Source organism: Pieris napi, chromosome 14, assembly GCF_905475465.1.
Source record: "Pieris napi chromosome 14, ilPieNapi1.2, whole genome shotgun sequence".
NCBI classification, from domain to species: Eukaryota; Metazoa; Arthropoda; class Insecta; order Lepidoptera; family Pieridae; genus Pieris; species Pieris napi.
Window position 1 is genome coordinate 5,603,195 of NC_062247.1, and position 27,612 is coordinate 5,630,806.

Below are 27,612 nucleotides of genomic sequence, written 5' to 3' on the forward strand. Positions count from 1 at the left end.
GGAACAGATAGGTGGAGCAAGAATGTACTAAACTGGTACCCAAAGTACAATTAACGAAAATAGGAAGACAATTTAAATGGTGGACCAAATTAAGGAAACAGGAGGTGGTACATGGCAGAGAGTGGTACAGTGCAGACAGGAATGGCGAGATTTAGAGGTCTTAATCAAAACTCATTCTTTTAAGGTAACTGTGTATGGCACACAGTAGAATAAATGTGTTTCAGTGTAAAAGTATCTGTACTAAAAGGCTATTATTATTAAGTGTAAAAGTTTAAAACATTTAAATTACGTTTCGAGTGGTTTTGACAATAGACAGCGAACACGAAAAGCAAGGCAATAATGTTTAGATTTGTCATAGTCTAATGATAAATAATAATCCAGTAGCACTACATCCCAATACATCCCTTGGCCTCAGATTCCCTTCCTTTTATAATTTTTATTACAAACAGGTGATAATCATATCTGACACACGTCATCGATTTTTGGATTTGAAACATTCCCGTTTCCTCACGATGTTTTCCTTCACCGTACTAGCGAGTGTGAAATGCGCAATACTCGTATAGTTATTTATATGTTGGTATATTTAACATTGTGGATAAATTGGATAAGGTTGATATTTATAATAAGTGCTAAATCCTGATCTTTGATTTATTACTATTTCACGTAGATACACAAAGTGTACTAAGCTGCGAATCTTTAGAATTAGTACTTCGTGTAGAGACTCTTGGGCCGTGCGGTAGAAGTGCACATGCTATAATTAAATATTTAAGATGAAACCTGGTACATATTACCGTAGACCGCAGCGCTGATGCTTTTCTATCGCAATGCAACGAGGAAATGCTGCCAGGAACTTATGGACCCATCCGGTCGCCAATCTCCAAAAAAGTACATGGTTTCTTTCCATTTTTGTCATCGTTTCTTGAAGTAGGATAAATGGAAAAAATATATGGTGGAGTAGAGTTGTTTATGTATCCATTTTGAAAGATCTATACACGATTTAAATAACTTTGCTCGAAAGAAAAAAAATCCAAACATAGCCATTTTTTGACACTTTGAATTCATTTTATGACGAAAATGTATATAGAACATGATTTTGAAAATTACACGATATATTTTATCGCAAGCCAAGTTATCCATTTCAGAAAAACAAATTGATAAAATTACATTAATTTAATGTTTTACATAACTAATTGTTATTACGGGCCGGCGCGCCTTAGTGCTCCACGCTCTCCACTGCGCACCGCAGTCCACCCCGAGACACTGCAATTCGTGCTGGGATAGGGCCTTAAAGGTATACTGCCACAAGGACAGTTTTTGTTAGTTTCTATTTATTATTTTCTCTTGATATTTAGGATAAGCCCTTGGAATAAGCATTGTCGGTCTTAAATAAAAACTGAAATAAAAATTAAAACCACGAGTTAATTGACAACATTTTAATTACAAAACACCACATCTATGTATTGACATAAAATGTCACATCTGGGATTGCTTAAGTACATTGCCACAATAATACGTCTTTTCTATCTCTAAATACAACATAGTTAAAGAAAAATTTAAAGTTTTGTCGTGTTATGTGTATTTCATACCAACAATACATTATAATACTATACACAAGTTATTTTATTAGTGTAATTTACATTTAATTTTATTTGTAACTGATTTTAATAAACCAAAAGGACCCGAAAACTGTATCATTTACACCATTTATACTGAGTACCTTAACATCAGTTAATCATACATATTTTAATTCAACATCTAAGTTTGAGTACCGAAAGCAGAAAATAAGTATAAATTAAGAAATAAATAGAAAATTTCGTTTAGAACTTTTCAATATTAAAATTAAGCATAATCTATAGCTAAACATCGATGAATATACAACTAACCTATAAAACTGAGCTTATAATATCACAAAATTTAACGTCCTGCGTCAGAATGTCAAACACTTATGCACACGGATCAGTACCGTCACTTGAGAGTTTTCTATCACTTTTATACGTGAATTGTTTCATCGTCGTCTTCATCATCGGATCGTCTTTCGGACGGCACGGGAGATCTAGGAGGGGGCAAAGGGCTCCCCGGATCGACGTCGGGCGAAGGAGTACGTCTGGCTTGGGCGTAGTAACCCAAAGCTCCAAGGCCTGGTCCTCCCAGGGAGCCAAGGTGGGCTGAAGGGCCAGGGAGCCCTAGACCGAGAGGGGGAACGCCAGCTAACGGCGTACCGGGATATAACCTATGGACAAAAATTCAATTTAGTTTGATATTTTAACATTGAATACAAAATGCTAAATTTGTAAACTTAAGACAACATTTAAATACTGATATACTTTTATACTCTCAGTAGAAACTCCGCGAAAGAAAATTTTCATCTTCGCGACAATATATTCTAAACACAGACAAACTGCTTTTTTAATAAAAAAAAGTTATTCTAAGTTTAATCTAGAACCTACTTTTTGAAAAATAAAACCAACGTCATGAAGTCTAGTATAGGTGCTTTTCCTTGGATACGGAGTAGAGAACTTCAAGTGTAAACTTACCTATAGGGTAAAGGTTTCTGCAGCGTATTCGCTGATGCAGAAGCCGCAGCTGCTGCAGTAGCAGCCGCCTGTCTGTAATACATATCAGCGGTGGGAGCCGGCTGGGCGGGATAAGCTGGGACGCCCGCCCAATAACCACCGTATAGTCGCTGGAAGGCTGCATAGTTCCCGGCTTCTGCTAGAAGTTCCAACCCAACCGCCGTTTGTCGTTTCCATTTTGTCCTATAAAAAAAGGTTAAATATAAATATAAATCTGGACTGTAACCTCTTTAGCAATATTTTGTCACGCTTTTTATTTTTCAAATTGACGTTAGACTGATAAAGACAAAATATTTAGTACCTTTTAGAGGCTTATATCATTAATCAGAGTTAGATTATTAACTAACTAATTGTTAACCTAGTTATATAAGAATTTCTATTTTTTTTTTTTCAATATATTTTACTATCAGACAAACTCTTAAACTACGAAGTAATATATATATATTTAAAAACAAATGAGCTTAAAAGCGAGCAGTAAGTTGGAAGAGCATTATAAAAAAACCAGGGTTAAAAAGATCCCGCACATTAGCCAAGCTGACAAAAATATTAGTCAAACCAACCATTATGGCATGGATCATTTAATATTTGGATAACTTAGTACAAATAAGGATTCACACATTGTAAACTCAAATGGAGTTTAAAATTATTATTACCCTTATATCTATAGATCATAACCCTTCGAATGACCCTCGTGATCAAATTTGTCACAGGCCACTCTAGAATACAAAAGAGATGACGCTAATAAAAAATAAATAAATAAAATTTGACAAAACGTCTTAAGCACTCACATAGTCGCTGATGCGGTAACTATTTAATTTGATATATGATGAAGGGGTAGATTCGTATAAATTTGTTTTTTTAAATCTTATGTGTTTGCTTCATTTATCACGTTTTATTGCCGAAACCAAATGAAGCGTTTAACCCAATGAATCGTGGATTTGCGAATTATCTTATTTTATCTTTCAAGTTTCCGGTCGAAACTTTTATCGTTCACTGAAAGTCGTGAATTGTAATAATAAATTGCTTTTGAATTTACATAATGATATTCAGATTGTACTGTATCTTATCCGAAACAAAAAAAAAGTAGAAAAAATTACGATTTAATGCCCAATCTCATTTATAAATTTTCCGAATTATTTTGTTCCAAAAATATACTTTTTTTTTTTTCAAGACAATTCACATCAATTGACCTAGTCCCATGCTAAGCTGGTGAAGCTTGTGTTGTGGATACTAGGCAACGGATATACATACATATTATAGATAGATATACATATAAATACATATTTAAACACCCAAGACCTAAGCACAACACCAAATGCTCATCACATCGATGTTCGTCTCAGCCGGGGATCGAACCCGGGACCCATGGATTCGCAGTCAGGGGTACTAACCACTAGTCCAATGAGTCGTCAATTTATTTATATGGTCGTAAAACAAAACTGCATAACTATGGCGGACTGTGGGCAAAAAAAATGTCAGCTATATTCACTATTTTCATACTTTAGTATGCCAAATTCATTGGGACTTCGCATATTTTTTCTATCGTCTAATAGGGTTGTACAAAATCCACTTTGACATAATTTATTTCATCAATACACCATAAAAGCAATTTGGAGTGCGGCTCCCCTGCGTAGCGAAATTAAATTCCGTCCTGCAGTTGTCTATTAGTTCCGAAGTGGTTTGTCATTGTTATCAAGTGAGCTTTTTATTATTGTGTAGGGATGAGCTTATAATATCGGGGAAGCCATTTTTCGAGGGTTGCGGTCGCAAGACGCTTCACTGAATCCCGTTAATTAATTTCTCTAAATGCATCATTTAATTTTATTAAATGTAAAAGGGCTTCAGATGTTCCCTACGTTTTTATATATTAATCAAAATTTTACGACGGCTGCGTATACTAATTTTAATTTGTAATCGAGGCGTCTAATGAATGACAAGATTAATTTATTAACTGACAATAAAACGAGTTTATTATTTAGTGTGTTGAAAATTTATTCAAAAAAAACAAGGACTGTTTGATTTCATTACGATTTAATTCCGATGATAAAATAATTTATCCGGTATAGCGGTAATAATCTTTTACAATCCGAAGACTTATGTTAGTAGGTACTAGTCGTAAAATACCTACTTCACAAAACAATCCCTTCATCTATTTAAATTATACCTAGTAAAAAGTATACGTCTGTAAAGTAGGATTTTTTTTATAGAATGATTTAATTTATTATTAAATCATTCTAATTTTTAAAATTTAAACCGTACTATCATGAAAAACAACTGTTATCAATAAACAGAATAAAACGAGACACTTAATCATTTGATACACGAATATATTTTATTTCAACGTTATTAAGTTTATAATAATTATCAGTAGCTGACATTTGATAGAAAGCCTCTCAGACCCCATTAATCATATATTGTGACGGGTTATTCCGAAAGCGAACACTCAAGAGCACTTATTTAATTGTCAAGTGTTGAATAAGAGGCAATCTGCTCAATGACACTCTTTTATTTCGCCGCGGGTTACAAAGCTTCGAGCTTTCGACCGTCTCAAGACATCTTGAGACGCTACTTGTCTCTTTCCAACTCTAGATACGAGATATGAAAGGTAGATCACCCGTCTCTGTCTCCCAGCCCCAGCGGAGACTACGCTCCGCCCCGTGGTTTAGTGATTTGATGCTGCGTGAACTGATTCAATTGTTGTCTGCCGAACTCATCCTAAAACACGCCTTAAGCGGTTGCCTTAAAGACTAAAGTCGTCCGGTAAAACGGTCGCTTACGACCTCCTACAGGGAGTTTTTATCTCGATTTGAGTATTTTGACGACGTGATGCGAATTCGGCTTGTACCAAACAAACATGAACACTCATCGAACTGAAACGTTTGCGATACACTTAAGCCCCTTTGTACGCGAGCCCAATTTGAGCGTAGTCGAACGTTATTTATACGCTGCTTAGAAAGTTTTAGTGAGCGAGTGTTCTTTTGGGAATTGCCTTAGACATTGCGGCTTTGTATTGATCGAAGATTATATTACAGACTGGAATATCGCCTTGATAAAAATTGTCTAAGACTGTATACCTACGTAGCTATTTGGTACGCTAGTCAAAAATTGTAGAAATGACGTTATTCATCTACCTACTTGTAATATCTCTTTTAAACATTTTCTTAGTACACAAATTAAGTAATTAAACAATGGTATAACCTATGTCGTTCGCGCATCCGAGCCTGCATGATTCAGAACGACACTTTGTATTTATTTCTCATGAGCTAACTATCAATTCAACATTCTCAAAGATAATCAGAGACCAAATATGTAACTGGTAAATTATAGAGAGAATCAAAATTCGACCAAATCCAAAATGGCAATGATGATTAGTTACAAAATGATAAGCCTAGTGACCTCGGCGTCCTTGTCTCTGTTGGGTGTAATTTGGAAGTTCCCTATAAACGATTAGACTGTTTCTCGGTAGCTACCACCGATATTATGTCATTAGGTGCGAGTCACACGGTTTCAGAATAAAACATAAGGTGCTGGAAGCCCGTTTCCAAGGTATACCTGAGCTTTTATATATATATATATAGTCCTTACGTCTTAGGGTGAGATATAGAAACAGGAGTTAGCATTTTTGATGTAATAGTAAGACAAAATAGGTATTAAATATGATTATTATGAATATTATAATGTATCAAAAGCCAGTAGATTTTATCGCAAACATTTAACCTTTGCGCTCAGAAATTAATTGTATTATATATTTAATTTTAGACAAAGATTAAAATATCTTGTTATAAAACGTTTTTCAATGGATATTTTTAGGCGTTGTTATGGATACACAACCTTTCAATCAGAAAACAAACATTTATTAGCAAAAAATACTGAATTGCAAAGATTATAAATGATTAAACGAAACAATTAACATATGTTCCTGATTGATTCGCTCAGGTAATAAAATTTCTTATGCTTGTGCATAAGCACTAATTTTCTTTATTACAATAATCGTCAGTAAATGACATGTCCTTGTATAGCTCTGACAAAAAATATAATTGTCTCCATAATTGTAGTTTACTTAAAAGATTCTTGGACTAGGCGTTTCTCGTGACATTAATGTTATTCTTTCGAATTGTTTTAATATTTATGAACTTACGATACACCGTAACAAAAAACCGACACCCTGAAGTTAGCTTTTTTATGCTACTTTTAGTGTCGTTTTTGAAGGTATACTTCTTTAGGCGCGTTATGAAAAATTTATGAGAGTGAAATTTTACGATGCGCGCGCACCGTGACACAAAATTAACAGAATGAAGTTGCCCACGGAAGATGCTACGGCATTGGACATAATTTAAAAACAACATTCGAATAATAATAGAATTTATGTTACACTTAATGTAAGAGAATAATAATAAATATTTATTTATTTAATTAATTTCTCAAATGTAAACTGAACTTTATTGACTATAATGACTCCTTTTCCAGTCTTTGATTATTTAATTGATTATTTAAATAATGGCAAAGAAGTATAACTTCTGACGCGCGTACATAAGTAGGTACCTACACGCACCCTTTTTTTACAAACGTAGAAAAAGGCGAAAGATAAAATGTTTGAAAAGATTTTTATCTTGTTACGCCAAAGAAGTATAACTTTTATCGCGTGTACATAAGTACACACACGTTTTTTTTATAAATAAATCGATGTAACTGCATCATTTCACTGTTCTATGTCTTGAAATAATAAAAATACAGCGGCACATCGGTTGCATTCGTTTATTTGATCATGTTTATTTCATAGACAAGTCCGAGTGTTAGATGCGCACATAGACAGAAAGTCCATTGGTACGGCCGACTTAACTTACAACCTCAGTGACGAAAGCCTCACTCTGTAGCAACTAGTCCGACACTGTTGTCTTATCGATAATATTGTAAAATAGTAGTCTAATCCTTTATTAGTAAACCAATAAATTAATTAATATTTTTGTCTACTTGATGAAAATATTAGTATATATATAAATAACATTTGTGATTTCTCTTAATCTCTATAGGATTTCTTTTTTGCACTAAGTGCTTCAATGTTAAACTATTTTGTGTATCTAATGTGGCTAAGCTAAGTTTAAGCAAGATTTCGGATTTCGGAATTATGTTTATATTACAAAATATACATATATATGCATTGATTTGACGAGACAAATAAAAACTGTTAAATATAAGTAGATTCGAGGCAAGAGGCAAATATGGCTTTGTGCTTATACGTACCTACCTATAAGATCAAAACGCGCATTCGCAATAGAATTATACTAAAAATTAAACGTAAATGTAAAAAGTTAAGTGCATTGTCCAAAATAAACACTATAGTTAGGTATAATTACCGTTTTAACTTTTAGTTTAATGCAAAAAGCTAATATTGCAGTGTAATGGTAAAAAATTACATATAAACCTTTTAAAAACCCACAATCGACAATCTTTGTCTGTAGTGTTTTATTCGTTTGTTTATAAGTTTGAATAAAACGAGTCACAAGAATTAGTACAAACGATTCTCCAATAAAGATTTTTTAAATATTGTCTTTGATTTACATTAGTAATACGCACTTCATACATATTATTTGTACAACTTAAAGTTACTTAAAGCTTGTATTAGAGTAACGTTTTTTTTTTAATTGTCTCTTCACTGAGACATAATTGAATATTGATCTACAATAACTTAAGACTAATAAGTAATTTAAGTCTAACCTAATTGAATTATAAGGATATTTTTATTCAAATTGTCCAGTCAGTCTCTATTAAGGGGAAGACACTCTGTTCTTGTATGCAATTTTTTCACTAACTTGTTTAGCACTAACACTATGGTTTTCAATGGGTTTTGTCCTTTGCAATCTTCTCAGTAAGTCCGTGGCGTCAAAAAGATGAATAGCCTCGAGTAACGGTAAATATTTGTAAAAATTATTAACAAAATTTTTGGTACTAACTATGCACAAAATACGTACACGTATTTTAATTATATATAATAAGGAGTAAGCGAACGTCAACTCCATATTATGTCCAAACACCTCTTTTCAAAGGACCTCACACCTCAACCAATAAATATTATTAGTTAAATGGTTTTGTTAGAAAATAATATTCTTCCTATATATGGTGTAATCCATTTTCGTTAAACTTTAAATTAAAATTTGTCAATAATAGCTATCTTTAAAAAAAACGCAATTTCTTGAAAATATTCTATAACCTAACATAGGGATAATATACGATTCCTAATGGTGAAATATTTCTGAGGTTATTCAATGCAGATAAACAATCAAATCTTTTCTCTTGTTAATTATATTATAATTATTTTGTATTATATGGTTTTAGAACAGCAGTTATATATGGTAAATATAAAATGCTAATGAATTTTATGACAGTAATAAATTCAATAACGCTGCATTTTAATTGCCAATAATGATTGAGTATAAGAAACTGAATAGCAAAAAGAACTATTATTATGTAATAAATTATTGTAATTCTGTACAATTAATGACCCTTGAATGAAATGCTTTAAACGATGGAATAAAATACTTTATATTTTTTGATACAATAAGTACAGATAAAGCTCGAAGAAATAATATGTTCCTTATGAAAATAGACTTAAGGTAATAACAATTTTTGATGACGATTGAGAATCATGCCACCGTCATGCTACGTCTAAAACATTTAATTGTACTGTTAATGGGCTTTGTAGAAATCTACGTATAGTTTAAATCAAAAACTCGACTTAGCTCCTTCAAGAAAAGAGCGTAAAAATCTTAAAAGGCCGGCAACGCACTTGCAAGCCTTCTGGCAATGTGAGCGTCCACACCAGGTGAGCCTCCTACCCGTGTGCCTCCTATTAAATAAAAAAAATACTGCTGGTACTTTAAATAAAGAAATCGGATACAAGATGTCTTATAAATACTGAGAAAGTTACATTTTTTTATATCCGCTGAATGGCGAATACAAAAAAAACAATACTGCTTGATAAACATCAGCATAGAGAAATAAAGCAGTATTAAGCAAAATCTAAGAGGAAATGATTATAAAATTGAAACTAAAAAACTTACGTAGGTAAAATTATAAAAACGCTTTTTCATTTCCCTAACCTTTTCATATAAAATTCAGTGGCAGTGTATATTTTAAAACAATTAAGTAAACAAAATGTATTGTTAAAAGTATCAATTTAGCTGGTAATAATGCCTGGCGCCGGCTCGGCCGTGACTTGCAAACTCTTTGGTCAAGAGCCGACGATTCACACATCCAGAATCTTTTATCATAATCCTAACCTTGGATTACATTCATTTTATTTATCTTCAACCTCAAGTCACATAAAGAATATAATCTGTACGTACTTATATGATCGATTACTTGAGAACTGTGGTAATAAATCTTTAGGTTATAATGGTAGTAGAATTTGTTTAGATAAACGCCCCAATCTAAATGAAAAGTAGATAAAACTGTTTCTGTTGAAGAGTCCTTTAAATAAATAAATTCTACTACCGAAGCAGGACAAAAAGGCCAACTATAACACAAAACGAAATATTTTTGTAAAATTATTTCATAGACATCGAAAATAGACAAGCTCGTTCTCGCAAAAAATCGTAAATATTGAATACAAAAATTTGTTTCTACAGGGCGTAACAGCAACATCGAAAGGAAAATTGAAGGTTTCTTGTTATTAGGCATAAAAAAAGAAGAAAAGCTAAAAATATATTGATGCAAAATTTACATTAATTTTTTACTATAAAAATCTCACAGACTTTAACAACGCAGTTGATATGTATTTCTGTATATTAGTAACTTTAAAAAATTATTCTCTGTTCTCTACTTTCTATTTACATAACTTACATATTTATAAAAAGCTCAGATTGGTCGGCACAAGATGACCGCACACAAAAGCTATACATCCTTCAATTAACTCCGATTTCACACCCTTTCACGAACCGAAAAATTGTAGACCAAACATTAGTTTAACCAAAATTATAGAAAATCAACAAAAACCCAGGCAAAAAACGGCAGAAAAACTTAGACTGGGCGGATGACAGCGGCGCCTTTGCCACAGTTTACTTCCTATACAGTGTTCGAATTTTACAGTAAGACATGAGAGGCAGAAGTATCAAACCTTTGATAATTTTATCATAACTATTAATTTTTTTAACAACCGTAGTTGACTTTCTTTAAAAAGATTTTTTTGTGTTTTTCATGCCAGTACCGGACACGTAAGCACAACCAAATAATATCGTTACCATGGCAACAATCACGATACTCGGTCAAAAATCAATGATGTTTTTTTAATTGTTGTACTTGTATTTCATTTAACTAACCTATAAAATAATAAAGTCCTAAACTTAGTAAGTTTTACGGAGTAATCTCTGAAACTGCTAATATAGAAAATTATTACACATTTTTTATTATTGATATGGCCAAATATTGTATTCGGCTTACGCAACACACATTTAATTAAAACTTCTAAGATTAAAACTCAAATCCATTACATTATTTACATAACCTCGACATTGGTGAACGAGGAAAGTAAACAATATAATAGATACGCGTTTATATCCGTTAAATAATGGCAAAAATTTCATATTTTCTGATAATATTTGTATTTTTTTACAAGCAAAAAAAGTAAACAACAGCTTTTAAATGCCTATTAACATTATGTGTTCATGAACCGCTATTCCAGTCGGAAGAAAGGAAGTTTTCAAGAACACACCTCTTGATTTTAATCTAATTACAAATACAATTACAATCAACTACACAGTAACAGATTCAAGGTAATCCCACAAAAGCTGATAAAAAAATACTTAAAAAACAATATCGAGGTATTAATTTGTATACTTTTAAACATAGTGGAAGTCGGTTTTTAAGTCATTATAGTTTTTGTAGTAACGTTTAAATGTGCCGCGGTCGGTGGCAGTTAAAACCCTAATTATTACCGTTTGTTTTTTAAATCACCGCTCCTGGTATATTCATGTAAAAAATAGTATTATGTTTAATAAGGAATTAATTTAGTTTAGATTATATATAGAACCTTCTTTAGGTTTCCATAGCAACCTTTTTAAAATAGGTTAGAAATATCGTTTTATTGTATTAGTATCTATTTTTATTTATTTATTAACACTTCGTTGCATATACATTAATATAGTACAATTGACATTATTAAATAAAAAGGAGAGCAACTGGCGGCCTTATCGCTTTCGAGCGATCTCTTCCAGGCAACCACTGTGAGAAAAAAAAAATTAAATTACATAAGAAAGGCAAGAAGTGCAAAAATACATGTATTACATTTAGTTGTTTAGAAAAAGAAACTTATCAGGAACAAAAAACAAACTAAACTAATAAAGAATACATGAAAAAAAATAATAATAATAAAAAGTGCACATGAATCATTTTCAATTTCCTAAATTAAGATCAGTCTCACGACAGTTGGTAGGTACCTATTATTAAAGTTAGGGATACGATGTGGACAGGTAATGTTTGTAAAGAAGAGATTTAATGGAAGATAGAGAAGGAGCTAAGCGAATAGGGACTGGAAGTGAGTTCCATAGCTTAGTAATTTTATTTTTACATTTTTAGTAATTATTATTAAAATTATTGTCACAAACTAAATCAAATACAAATAACATTTAGCGACAATTTTATCTGTATTGCAATTAGTCATATTTGGCAGCTAACAATAATATTTATGTATCTATATATAGTTATGTGTGTATACTGACGGAAGCCTTATATGGTAATAAAGTTATTATCCGTGTGAATTTAAGCGGATAATTATTACATTACTATTGATTAAATTCATTTTTTGATACACTTTACCGCGCGACTGCATAGCTGACTCAGCATTGATCTGCGCGACCCGGCGGTCTCACGAGAAGCGTATTAATATTGTAATCAAACACGTAGATACAAAGAACCAAGTATAACACTCCGAGATTTTCGATTATAAAGCTCTCAAAATCTTTAAAAGAACCTAGTTTTAAAACTTCATATTTTTAAATCGTTAAACCGTACATTTCATTTATTGAGATAAAGGCTGTTTTTAATATCTGATGTCAAACTTTTAGGTCTGGGCCTCAAATTCTTCAATCTGTTCCGATCAGTTTTAATAGGCGAGTAGGTGATCAAGCTGTGCCTGACACACCGTCGACTTTTTAGGGTCTAAGGCATGCCGCGGCCGGTGTTCTCACGATGTTTTCCTTTAGAAAGAAAGTCTTTTGGCCGGGGGCGAAGCTACGACTTGCGATGATAGTGGTATGCTGAAGCCGCTACGCCAACACTGCTCTGTTTTTATAATAATTATTAACAATTTATACTGTCAGATGCCACTGAAGAATTATTCTAAGAATCAAGAACTCATTTCCTATGAGACTCTCAGTACAGTAGAATAAAAGTTCTCACTTTTATTTTTTACACGGTTTCAATGCTTGTCCGAGGAGTTATTAGAAGATATTTCGACAAGTACACAAACTGCCAGCAGTGAACCCGCAACTGACAAAGCGACTACTAAGCTAAAAGCTTAAATAGAACCAATCTTAAAACAATGATAGGGACAATTACGGGTCATTGTCTCCTAAATAAACATCTGTCTAATAAACATCTAATAAACATCTTTTTGTCCTTGTTCTGACAGACAGCCCCTTGTGCAGGCTGTTTCAGCGCAGAGGAATCAGTCACCCACGTAAACCTGGAATGGGAGACTGTGGCTAATCAACGTACAGAAATCCTCGGAACAGTGAGGTCGCTCCGTGAAGCCTATGAAGTGCCCAGGAGACTTCTGTGCTTCTGGAAGGAGCTGGGCTGGCTAAATTAGCCAGGACTTAACCCAAAACGGACCAATTAAGTGTCTAAGTGCGGAAACTGAGTCCACCAACCCTAACCCTAAGTACACAAACGTTTCCCTTACTAAGTATTACAAGATTTTGCCAGCATGTACGAAAATAAAACATATCCCAAAAATATTGTTTTATGAAGAGTAGATAAACGTTTTATAAATGATCATCACTTATGTCACATTTTCTCTTTTGTTTCCCTAAGATTCAGCGTCAAAAACGCGAAGTAGTCCATTTATTCTGAATTATTTAATGTGTAAACCACACTTTTATATACGTATTAAAGTATAGGAACTTGCATTCGCAACGATCAGGCAAAAATACAGAATCAAAATAAAATGTCAGTTTGACACTTCAATGTTCTTTTCACCATTTTCTAATATTATTGTTACTAATTAGGTTTGTACCCACTTAAAACATTTCGGAATTAAGAACTACTTTGAGTGTTTTAAATATGTTTAGATTAATTGAAATTTAACCTCCTATTATTATCATTTGTTTAAGTATTTTTTTCTATAATAATCAATAAAATTAAATAATTAAATAATAAATATAAATCAAGTATTAGCATTATTATTATTTAATTAAATTTTAAAACATTGCAACTCAACATTTCATTCATTCTTAGAATTATGTTTGCACACCTTGTCTGGTTTAAATGTACGCCATATATGTTTTCGTTAAACATTTATTCTGAACAAATAGAATATAGGTGACAAATAGTGGGTAATAAAATACATACCGTCTATTCTGATACCAGGTCTTGACCTGCGTATCCGTGAGGCCAAGTTTCGCTGCCAGTTCCATTCTGTCCTGCACGCTAAGGTACTTCTGTCTCTCGAAAGACTTTTCCAAAGTTTGTAATTGGTGATCTGTAAAGGCCGTCCGCGCTTTCCGTTGCTTCTTCGCCAACGCAGAGGCATCCCCACAACTTTTACTTGATACGTCATCTGAGTCGTCTTTTACACCTGAAAGGATACATTTATGAATGCACCATCGATAATAGAAATATAACTAGCTATAGCTATATAAGAGTTTATATTGTATACGCAATTTCGTTCACGACATGCGTCGAATATCTTATTTGTTTAAAACAATGTAGAGATTAACTGCTATGAAGATAAGTTCAGTACCTCTAAGCAGGAAAACTATTGAATAATACAATACAATGTATGAAGGTATTTATTCTGTTTCCAGAAAAAGAGTGTTTACCTGCTCATTATAAAGTAACGGGTAGAAACGGGAGCGTTTTTATCCTATAGACAAGTACATTAAATTTAATTAACTATACGATTGCGTACATAGTATGCTGAACACAGCATATAATTAACAAATTATTCTATGGATTGTAATTATGAAGTTGGAATACGTTCGATTTGCGATTTCCAAAGTAAAATAATAATATCCTATGACCTACGTTATTTCCCCTGAAGTTTCTCTTTTGATATTTTCATCCTAAGAGAATATTATAGTTTTATTTAAACGATCAGCAAAATGCTTCTATAGACATAAATATTTAAAGACATATTCAATTACCACAGCCTCAGACTGCAGCAAAGCATTGACAGCTATGTACGCGCGCGTTTGTGACAACTCGTACATATTTTGACAGATGACGTTGGTGGAGACACAGATTAAGAAATCTTTTTTTCAAAATGGGTATGTATTCTACAGGCTATAAGTTTAACGTATTATTGAAAATTGCGTCTGCATTTAATACAGAGTAAAGGAAACAAAACACGCGTAATTAATACCCCAGATAAGTACTTAGTAAATCGGAGTTGCGAGACAAGCTAAGGAAGTGCGCAGACCACAAGAAGCCTTACGCTAAACTTACTTAGGTTACAAAGCTTCGGCTTACACGTTTAACCATACTTAAGAAGTCTCATTTCTCTACCTTTGTTATGCGATTTGCGATTTAAACGGGTAACGTATGGTTAATGGCTACTTTGTTAGTGTAGACAGTCCTCCGCTTAGCCCTTGTATGAAAGCTTTGAAAAATGTATTGCTATATTATTCATTTAAACTCACTACCAATAATTAAAACAAACTTTCATATTATTATTATATTATTTTCATAAACAGTTTTTGCTCTTTTAGTTTATTTCAGCTGTCATTGGTAAATGAACACCAATTTTCTAGCATTATTTATAACTAATTAGTTTAAACCTGATGTTAAGTTTGAAACTGGAAATAACTTTTAGATATTACTTAGTTAATTAGAATAATTATTTAGGACAAAACCGAATTGAACTTCGAACTTTAATGAGTATAATCTATGAGAATTCGTAGAATGTGCAATGTCCCAAATAGGTTTCAAGTTAAAGGCGTGTCTGATAAGGGTAATGACGTTTGTTCTCGTAGCCACATTATTGCCCACTAATGATAATAATTTTCACGGTCGAGCAACTCGGCAGTTGGAGCTTATTATAATAAATTAACGGCAGGACCCTAATGGCTCGTAATTACTGGGGGTCGTTGAAAAATCGCTAATAGACAAGGTGTTGTCAAGGCTGAATCAGACGAACATTAAACCTATTCCAACAACGTGAATATCTATATCTGTGGTATTTTTTCTTTGAAGTACTCGCGAATATAGACGACCAAAGTACGTAGAAGCCAAACAAATTAATTATTTAGAAAATCAAAACTAATTTCTAAATCGAAACGCCAATTAGAAGGCATTGGGGTGTGTATTTGTGTGTGTCACTGACAGTTTGAAAGTATCAAAATTTTTTATACAAATATGAATTCACATTCATAGTATCATAAAATACACATTTCGCTTAAATTCATATTTCCGTGCATAAGAACGATTCATTTCCAGTATAGAATGTCGTTTTTATTCAATAATTTCTTCTCATTTAAAAAGGTTACTCTTAAATCAAGTCGTTAATATTCTATCCACGAGACAACTTGAAGTAATTAAGTAATTAGTCGGTGTAAATAAAATGTATAATACACGTTAATATGCAGTAGGTAGTGCCTGGGTGGCAAACCGCAACCTCTACACTTCGCTGCCCTAATACCCCACGCCTGTGCGCATAATCCTTTGTTGCTTTTACGATTTACGACAAGTGACATTCTTTTTTTTAAATATTTTAAAGATTTATTACGTGTAGTTTGTAGATGTAAAAATTATGTTTGATGTTAAGAGTGTTGATTCAACCCCGAAGTCCTGAGTTCGGAGCCCGTTTGACACCAACAGAATTTTCTTGTTAATCGTAATTAACGCTTAAAAGAACGAACGCAAATTAAGACGGCTGAAAATTACTTGCCTAAAGAAAATTGATCACTGGAATATGTCTATCCTAAGCCCCTTTGTTGATAACGCAACTTCGTAACTTCGCGTAAAAATGCTGTTTTGTGACACTACCACTATGTAACACTAAGCTCTAATTGCAATTTTTTAAACTAAAATCGTTCTCATCTCCAGATAGTCACCCTTATTATTTATTTTATCATTTGGAAGGGAAGGCTAAATTACCCTATAAGAAGCTTAGTGTGCTCAGCAAGGCGAGGCGGTACGCACTTCACTCCGGGCCACACTTTTCGAACTCTTACAGCGGTTTTCAAAGCGGCGGTCGCGCTCAAATCAGTCGTAAAGCAGTCATTTTACGATTTGGCATTCTGATAAGGAGGGAGCTTGTAGTTTATTGTTTATCAGAATGCCAAATCGTTCGAAAAGTCAGTTACAGAATCGCAAGGCTGTATATAAACTGTAATAACCAATACTTTGCACATAAAATGTATAATTCATTTATAGTTCAAGCAAAGCCGGGACGGTAAAGCCACCGTACAAAGCTAACAATAATTAAATTAGCATTTATTACCGATTCAAGGGAAGGCTTAATATGTTTATAATCGAATACGACCTCATTTGTATGTCTGTCCGTCCCACGGATTTAATAGATAAGCTAAGCCATTAAGTGAATATTATCGCTTGATTGCTTTTAAGAATTTAATTGATCAATAAACACTTAAGTAATAGAATTAATCTGTGCTATTAGGGTTAGATTTGTTAAGGGCCTTATTGAGGTGTTAACGTATTAAAGAAGGGATCTTTTTCGTTATAACCTTCGGTAAGCTAGCACTGCTGGCATGGCGTGCGCTTGTAAACCCTCAGGTTCCAAGTTAAGTTCCGTGCAACAGCACAGCCATTGCTATGGCTTTTTATTTCTATATGCGCAATTTGCAGGTAAATATCCAGAGGAAGCCGCGTCTTACACCCAAAATTCAATGACATGTGTCGTGTACAGAAAATTAATCCTAATAAAACGTACGTTCTTGTCAAAAAACATGATGTCTTTTCGAAGCAGAAATCTGAGGTATTGTTAACATTTTAATAAATTATGGCAAACATTTTTAAAAAATCGGTCAAGCCGTTCCGGAGGAAGTTGGTTACACATTATAGAAGAGAGAATTTTAAAATTAAACAAATGTATAGCGTTTGTTATAGATTCTATTATCACGGGTGGAATGTAAGTGACAGTAACGTTAAATTGTTAATACCAAGGATATAGAAGTTGTGTAAGGGATCACACAGTCAATGTTACAGGGACTTATAAGGTCTAGGAGTGGCGTATACTTTATATTATATTAAAAAGAGTGGCGGAAAGTTTCTTGCCCGCTCTACGCCCTTGACTTGCGAACTGGTAGTAAATGTAAATTTACAATTAATTAAGCTTTTTTTTGAAGTTCATTAGACGTGTACTTGTTTACTTATATATGAATAAAGATATTTCGAGTTTGAGTTTCAGTTTACCCGAACTAAACCCCTATGCCTGAATCGCATTTTTTCTTACTAGATTTCCGGCACTGTGCTGTTCTTACTTGACAATACATGTCGTATAGTAGTAACGAAGTACCTACTAAAATTATCGATTTGGATTGTTTTCATACAGAATTTGTAAATTAAGTAAAAAACAAAAAGCTTGCTAGTCTAGTCTATTCTAGCCACCATGGGCGGCTATGGCTCTTCACTAAATAAAATGATCTTCGTAATATTTTTTATTAAAATTTGAAAGTAATTAATTCATATTTATCCATAATTTCTTAATTGGTTTATGTGAGGTATGAACGACTTTCACGTTACCTTTTAGATCTAATTACAATAATTGTAATTAGTAGTCTGACCTTGGCATATTAATGCGCTTATGCTATGACCACACTGACGTATACAAAAATAATTAAAGTCATATTTTCCCTTCTGTCAAAAGCCAACATGAGCGGTTGGCACTTCTAAGTTAAAGCAGAAACATGAAAATATTTAATTAAATATTGAAATAGCTAATGCTACTATATATTATTTCTTTTCTTTTTCATGTGTCCTTTTTTATTGTTACTTTCATTGTCTACAACTGTTTTAATTGCTTAGATTTGTTCAATTGATTTTGTCTAAGTAATTGTATATACCTATTATATAGATTTGCATTACTTGCGCTCTTCCTATTAATTTTTTTCTGAAACGAAGTGTGAATAAATAAATTAAATGCACGTATGTTTAACACAGAAGTCTTAAATTTAATTTGTAAAAAGAGTTATTTCCTCATGTTGACGTTATTAACAACCCGAAGGCATCCTACAATGATAAACAAAACAAAATTTCAAATAAATAGTCACAGACTCACACACAGACAAATCAGTAACTAGATTATATTTTGTTTTCGTTCGTGACATTTGTATTTCCTTATATAATAGTTTGTAAATATATATAAATATTAACGTGATAACGTATCTTATACGCAAATATAAGATAAGAGCCTCGTTTGTCGTGGGTTAAAAATAATTTCGAGCAGTAATCATTCAGTGTAGACGCAGCCTAACAATAATTTTACTTATAAGATTATTCATTACTAATTAACTATGTAATGAGATAACGCGTGGGCTTAGATTACTTTTTAAATGATAATATAAACTTACATAATGTACCGTTTGAAACGTGTTAGCATTTTTTTCTTGAGTGTCGGCCATTTTGATTATTCGTATTTATTTAAACAAATATTATTTCAATACAATAAATATATACGAGTCGAATAAACTTCCTTTTTGGATTTTTTAAGTTGGTTAAAATGGTTATACACATATTAAAAAATAATAAATCCGTCGAACGTTAAACCTTTTAAAACCGTAGGAACCTTAAAATGTACTACTAATACTACTTTCAAGTGTTCAATATTTTTGACGTATTTTTATTATTTTACCGTTTCCTGAATGAACGACGCTGAGGTCACACACTATTGGTAACAACAATATCAAATTATCACAGTAGGTATATGGTTAAATGTATAAAGCCATTGTATTAATACTTATGTATATAATTGGACGTGCGCTATAGATAAAAAGTCTTAATTTATTTGGTTTCTTATTAACATGCATAGATCTAATTTGTTGAGAACGGAAGCAGGACAAATATAATCGTTTATTTTTAGTGCAAACAATTGCATAATGTAAACACAAACTTAGGCAATGTTACAACATAATTATTTGTTTGGAAGAAGAATTACGTAGTATTCTATTACTCACGAGCTTGTCTATAGGAAAATTATTTAAAAAAGTATTTTTGTCACAACTTAAAAGATAACAAATAAAAATGCTTTGTAAACGCAGTTGATTTTTTTTTCGAATTTCGAATGATTACAGATACACGATTTCAGTTGTAGGAAGTTATGATATTTATTCCTTATAATTTGAATTTTTAAAAATAGAATAGATAATGTTCGATTCTTAATGCTCAAGATTCTAAAAATAAATATTCGAACACATACGAATATTCATGTTTTAAGAAGTGGAAAAGTGACGCACAATTTAATGACGTCTCAACACGTTTTGGCGCAAAATTGACAACATGGCGTCTTTCTCATGGATAAATTAACAGTTTTCATGTAACTTGGGAATATTCAAGTTAATCTCAAAGCACTATTTTCAGCACAATAGCAAATAATTAATTTCAAAATGGTTAGTGTTTTTTGATGTTAAATTATGCGATTACGTCTTAGAGCGATTCTAAATTGAAGTAATTAACTATAATTGTGCTTAACGAGAGTTAACAAAAACGGAGTTTATTTAATTGAATGCTAAAACATTAATTCGTATTCATAAATTTAACTTTACAGCTATACAATTTGGTATAATTGTTTCATTCCGTTTAAGTTTCTACGAAATACCTAACTATTACATATTTTGTCATTGTTAAAATTTATTATCAATTTACCCTGTATCGTAAATTACAACGTAACGGATTCCAATATCAAAGTTCTCTTTCCGTTTCAAGTAATTGAGTTAGATACCTCAGCGCTATATTGTAAATGATATCAAAGTTGGGTTTCGTCCTTAGATGACATCATTTGGGTATTTTGTTAGGGAGTGATGATACCACTCAATATTATTAGTGTTAGTTGACCACAGTAGATTAGAAGTTTGTCCGGTCTGAATCCCATCTTTTGACAAGCAACATCTACGAAGTATGATTTTAATCACGCACGCACTATATCGATATACTATTAAAAGTGTTGTAAGATGACAAATATGAAATTCTTATCTGATCATTTCTGCTGGGATAATCAGTCCTTTGTGATTTCTTTGCTACGTTTGGTTACGCTCTATTATTATTATATTCGTTTACGAATTCATTTAACCCAGAGAAACGGAAACTTGCTTATGAAGAGAAAATTCAGATTTTTATATACCTAGGTTAAACCTGCTTGCTCGAAGACGTGTTCAAATCTCCGCTGAGCGCAATATATGTTTTTTTGTGAGCAACTCCTGTAGTGAAGGAAAATCCCGGGTCCCACAGATGGACGATGTGTCCTTTTTGTGGTGCCTCAGACTAGAAGTTGGCCGTCAGTCGCTTATAGTGCCTTGCCCTGTGTTAGATGCAGATAGCCATGATTTATACCAACACGCCCATAGAAAATTTAAAAGATATATTTGTATGTCCCATTGATGGCAATGACTTTACGGTATTTTTATTTGAAACAGTGTGCCAATATATGTTCATTGAAGTGGGCACAGACATAAATAGGCCATTACACGCTCGCTATAAAGGGAAATCTTTGAAATCGCCTTGACATATGGAGGGAAAAGATATGAAAGGAAAATGCTAAACATTTGTATCGGAAAAGTGAAGTTATCCATATCGACTGTTAAGATTAGTTTTGTGTGTCACAATTATTCTTTTTAAGTTATTATTTTATAATTTCTATGACCTACACACCTCAACTCCAATAAAGTGCTTGGAGTGCGTTTTACATTCCATCACAACACTACAGAACACTACTAATAGACTAAAATAAATTATAATCATTATTTAAAAAATATCTGACTTTCTTCTTGAGGGTCTTAAGACGGCTGTAAGTACGCCGTGCAGATTTTAATAAACCATATACAAATAATTACTATATTATTATATTTTATTCCGTTAAAAAAGATATATTTACGCATTGTTAATATAATATATCTGCCTGTAAATGGTCTTCGTATCTCTAGTCTGGTAATTACGAGTAGTTCATTAAACGCGTCGTCATCAGTTGTATTCCCGAGAAAATAAATATTAAACAGCAGTTCGGCCGGACAATTTGTCACTGAAATAAACGTTAAATAATATTTGTTGTGATAATAACTTTAAATTTAATTAACAACACAAAACACTTTTACGTTTTGGGATCTCAAGCCAAATTAAATTTGTCCCCACACCCGCTTAACAAAGTAATACAAATAAAAAAGCTTCTAAGACGTATACATTAAAACGAAATCGATTTCACAGCTCACAACGCCTGTCAAATGCGACGCAAAGCCGGGATTGAAGCTATAGCACGGTAGAACTGGGCCTATTATAAATCGTAATCTATTTATTGTCATACAAAAACTTTTGATTTTATCTACTTGACGAAAGAATCGTCACCTCGGCTTATTATGCCAAAAGATGCCTGTTAGAATATCAATCTTATCCAGTTGTAATAAGATTGAGTTTTGAGCGGTCAATGTTCTAAGCAGCTTAGCAATGTGCGCTTGAGGTTACGTTTGACGTTTCAAGTAACGACCCACTGGCTTCGAAAGTACAGACGATGACAAAATTGTTTAATTTATTTGTGCCTGATTGTTAGTAAAAAGAATTAATTAAAATATTCAGTCAGTCAATATTACTGTAGTTATTTTTGTTCACGAACAAAGCTTATTTTAATCTCGCATAATTTATTCGAATTTATTTTAAAAACAATTTAAGAATAGAACAACGCACCTTGTTTGTCTTTATGCATATAGACAATAACCATAAATAATAATTTATAACTCAATTGCATTACATTGTAACTTAGTAATTGATTTTACTATGACCACGACCCCGCAATTAAACACCGGACTAATTACTTAGATAAATTGCCAGTAGAGTTTATATGAGTACTAATTGCTATAAATGCTGTATTTTTCACATTCTTTGTAAATGGGATTTTTAATAACAATGCAAGAATTGTATTTACAGTTTCTTAATTGTGAACGGATGTTGATGGTAATTGGGGGGCATTAGATAACTTGGCTGGACTCTAGACTAAAGAGTATTAAAGTGATTCTAAAACTAATATTTTATTGCCATATTTATGTTCTTCGTTTACTTGTAACATTCAATTACTGTAGTAAAAATATTTAATACTTAGATATTTATGACTTATGAATCATTATACCGCTTTTGTAATTGACGATATTTTTTAATTTTACGGCAGTTTCTGTCGCTTAACATCAGATGAGCCTCCTGCCTCTACATTTTCTATTACACTAACTATACATTCGTAAAGAATATTTTAAGAATTTTATATTAAATGTTAAATTATTTTACAATGAAATACTGTAGACGTAAAGCGTATTATACTCAAATTACAAAAGCTAAGCCGTGATGCTAATAACTTTAATCCGTAAATTAAAATATACTTAAAAACTTTGCGCGTGATTGTACAATACGTAACATCATCGCAGCGTATGATTTCGAGCTATTTTAAAATTTAAAGCGCTTGACATTTGACAAAAAGCTGATTATGACGTCAGTTTCCCCGAGTCCTTTCATCCAGGATTAATTCTGTATTTTTAAGGGTTTATCTTAGAGTTGAACGGGTTGTTTATCGCGCCCATTATACGTTTTATTATTTAATTTATTTAACGCTCGGCTTATCGACTTGTCTATTAAATCGACGATAGATTAATGCGATTCAAATTTATACATGAATCTTTGAGTTTTGATAAGTTGAAATATCTGAAAGCTACGGACATAAGATAAATCTGAATTGGCATGAATTGTTTTATCCTAGTTAGATACAGATTATATTCTACTTTTTATTGTGAATGAGTTCTTTCACATTTGCAAGTATCTCTTGTTTGGAAGTCTTTCTTAAAGCCTATAATTTGGTATTGCCCAAAACTACTTATAATCTGTCAAGTATAAAAGTATTTTCTTTACAATGAAATATAGACTATAGAAAGACACTTTATTTGAATAGATACACTAATACTGAATAAACTCCTATTATGTCTAAACATTATTAATTAAAATACTTGTATCTCCTTCATATTAATTACATTGAATTGTGTTAACATTTGTTTAAATTTTCATAGATTACTAAACACACGTCACACAAAATTATGTTTAGTTGACAGGATCTGTGGCCGGATTCATTTCGGATCGGATTTCTTTAAATTCCACCTGACGGATGACCTTACTGAGGTCACTAATATAACTTTAAATTATATAGATATTTGAGTCATCTACCTTATACCTACATATAACGAACAGTTTCGATGCTTTTAAGTGGTAAAATTATTTAAATGGTTTATAAAAGAGGGGATTTGGTGCCAGTATTGGTCATAATTATTATTTACGGAGTTCGAAATTAATATATTCGAAACAAAGCATAAAAGTTGGGGCGGCCGCAGAGCAGGCGGAACATATTAAACGGCTCAAACGTAAGAGTCTTTCCTTCAACTTATATTTTGTTCCCTTTGGAGTAGAGACTCTTGGGCCGTGGGGATCAAGTGCACAGGCGCTAATTAAAGATTTAAGTTGGCACCTGGTAGATAGAACCGGAGACCCCTCAGCTGGTGCTTTCGCTCAACGAATAAGTATCGCAATACAGCGAGAAAATGCTGCCAGCGTTAGAGGTACATTGCCACAGGGACCAAACTTTTTTAAATTGGTTTTAATTTTCTATTTATTAATTTTTAATTTTAATAATTACATATTTTGAATTTTATTATACTATGTAAGTTAAAAAATTTAAATGCTTATTATTAAGTTTTTATTACGATAATATTAAATTAAAATAATATATTCGAACAATACCTAGTAAAAAACGATACAATTTATTAAAATAAAATTTTTACGAAATTATGTTCTAAAAGTGCTAATCAAAATAATGCAGTGCTAATTAATACAGTTATAATTAGGAAAAATGATAAAATAATCATTTTATATTATTTAATTTCACAATATTTCCTACACTTTATTAGATATGATCATCTTTAATCTACATTCTGCATATAAGAGTTAATATAAAAAGTTAAAAGTGTTTCAAAAATGGATTTCAAGTTTTTTTTATAAAATTTACCGTAATTTTAGCCTATGGAGTATTATTATCAAGTTCATAGCAGATCGATAGATAGATATCCTATAATATAGCCTAATCACAATGACCCCAGAATAATAAACAAGTTTTTAAGTGTGCACGTAAGGCTTAGAATACCAGGCAGTCCTGGTAAAAACCCGTGAATTCTATAGGTACCTATATACATATAGCGAGATACAAGAAAAACATATAATAACTAAGTGAAAATACTTCAGCGGCTTTCTTGCATACATTGATTAAAAGAAATTATTATTGCAAAATTTCAATTGCATAATTTATATGCTCAATTATTAGTAGATATTATATTTGTCCTCTATTAAATCTTCATCATACTTTGATCGGAAGACTCGGCCATTTAGATATTATAGCTATTCAAATAACAATGTTGCAGTGTAATATTATTTACTCGCAGTATTTAAATTTTTATTAAGAAACAAATGTAGCCATTCCATTCATTGAATGAAATTATTATTAACCTATATAGATATCATTGAATTAAATTGTTGCATTTGCAATGTAGAGGTTACTTAGTACGTTCGTAGTACCAACAATTATAATTATTTTAAGTTAAATTAACTATGTAAAAAATACCTTTTCTAATTTTTAATTCTTGTTACAAGGTAAATGGGATCTATTGATGAAATATTAGTGGTTTTAGAGTAGCATGTGTTTACTCACTACTAGCTTCCATGAAAATCAAACCTAAATTCTACGGGTTTTTAATAATGTACGTTAAGCCACGGAGATTAAATACTAGTATTTAATTGAAATAGCTTATTATAGCTACGATTATTTTATATTGCTATTGTTTAAACAAATACAAATATAGGATCGCTGAAAATATAGCTAAACTACAATGTAAAGCCTTAAAAAACTAAGCCTTCTTGACTAAACATAGTTATGTTATTGTGAGAAAGTACAAAAAAGAAAACAAAGTCACATAAATTGTTTTCAAGTATTCCTTTGTAAAGTTTAAACAAGTAGCTATGCTTGCATTAAATAAATTATAACGAGGCTGTGATAATTTGTGTCTGTAATATGATAACTCGATAGATCTATTGTTCAATGGTTTCTCAGTAAGATATAAACTTGCGTGACTGTTCTCAGTATTGTCGAGATGTCAAAGCATGACCCGATGTTGTATAACAATTATGAGATTGTATCAAACTGTTACAATTATTTTAATTAAACGTACGTAATACGTTACGTGAATGGGTACGTCGCGTTGATGTCTTTTTCTTGAAGATTTCAAGACAATTTTTAATTCCTTTAATTATGTGATTTCTTTCTACCTGACAAAAAGAAATAACTTAATTCTTCTTTAGACAAAGCCATAGGTTTTGTTTTTAATGTGACACGAAAGTGATAAATACTTAAGAATTTGCTGGACTATGTTTATAAATAAGTTAAGGAAATTAATTATATTTATATAAATTGTATATCGCATAGGCGCCTGGTTGTAGAAATAAAAGAGCTAAAATTATTATATATTAAAAGTATAATTTTTAATTATTTTAGCTCATTTTTTTAGTACTGTCGATAGTACCTAGGTAAATAATATTTACGTAATCTCAAACTTAATAAATCATTAGTATGGGCTTATCTGTGCTTGTATCAAAATATTGTTTTGTTACCCTTTTTATATTACGGTAACGTAAATATTTTATTATAAGTTTTCACACTATTAATATTTATGTAATTTTTATACTTATACCTTACTAGGTCTTGGAGTAGGTACTACAATACAGCTTTGGATTAAATAATATATGTGGACAAATGAGCATATATAATATCTAATACTCTTTAACTTGGTTTCCAAAGAAAAGTTATTTAATTTTTAACTATAAATAAAATTACCACTATGACGTTCTTATAAGAATAAGAAAATTTCGTATATTTACGAAGCTATACATCCTTTTTTAATGATCACTAGTATTATATTAATTGTCTCTTATCGTGCTCCATTGTTTTAATCTATGCTTATTTTATGATTTTTATAAGATATTCATTTAATATTCCTCCTTTATACAAGTTACGTCTTTAACGCAATTTTTTTGCAACCCATGACAAACTGATGTATGTTTATTTCACTATGTAAGTGCCTAGTCAGTCTTAAGTTTAAATTTCTGACTTAAAAATCGTGCTTGTACAATAACATTTATCAATAGGATTCATGAGCAACAATACATGCTATACAAAGATTTGAACGTAATATGGAGGTTTAGACAGCCCATTTAATCGTTCGGGTTGATAGACGCATGCTAACCTGGTGAATCCGTTGCTGATCGATCCGAGTCCGAGTCCCGATGTGCGCTAAGGTCCCTTGGAGCCGCATCCAGGATATCAGTGATCATGAAGCGAGTCCTGGGCGCGCGCGAATCGCGCTCGTCTCGTTGCACCGTCATCGCCACGGCGCCGCCGGCAGGGCTCGCGCCGCCCGCCCTTACCGCATCCAGCGCAGGCGCAAACACCGCCCGCTCTTCACCATACCATTTCACTACTACAATTGTCTATAACACTTAAAATCCGAGTTGAATGTTATAGCACTTAGCACGCACTTGTCGTAAAGTCCGCAACGTGACATAGGCGACACGAGCAGCCAGCGCGGAG

The 27,612-nt window shown here is 32.2% G+C and overlaps 1 protein-coding gene across 1 annotated transcript; it reads right to left on the bottom strand.

Moving 5' to 3' along the window:
* Positions 1-1,418: 1,418 nt before the first annotated feature.
* LOC125056211 (homeobox protein B-H1-like) lies at positions 1,419-27,612 on the bottom strand. The gene is made up of 4 exons (XM_047659219.1): positions 27,269-27,612; positions 14,139-14,364; positions 2,535-2,756; positions 1,419-2,230 (listed from the first exon to the last, which is right to left on the bottom strand). The coding sequence occupies exons 1-4, from the start codon at positions 27,405-27,407 to the stop codon at positions 1,990-1,992; spliced, it is 828 nt and encodes a 275-aa protein (XP_047515175.1). The 5' UTR covers positions 27,408-27,612; the 3' UTR covers positions 1,419-1,989.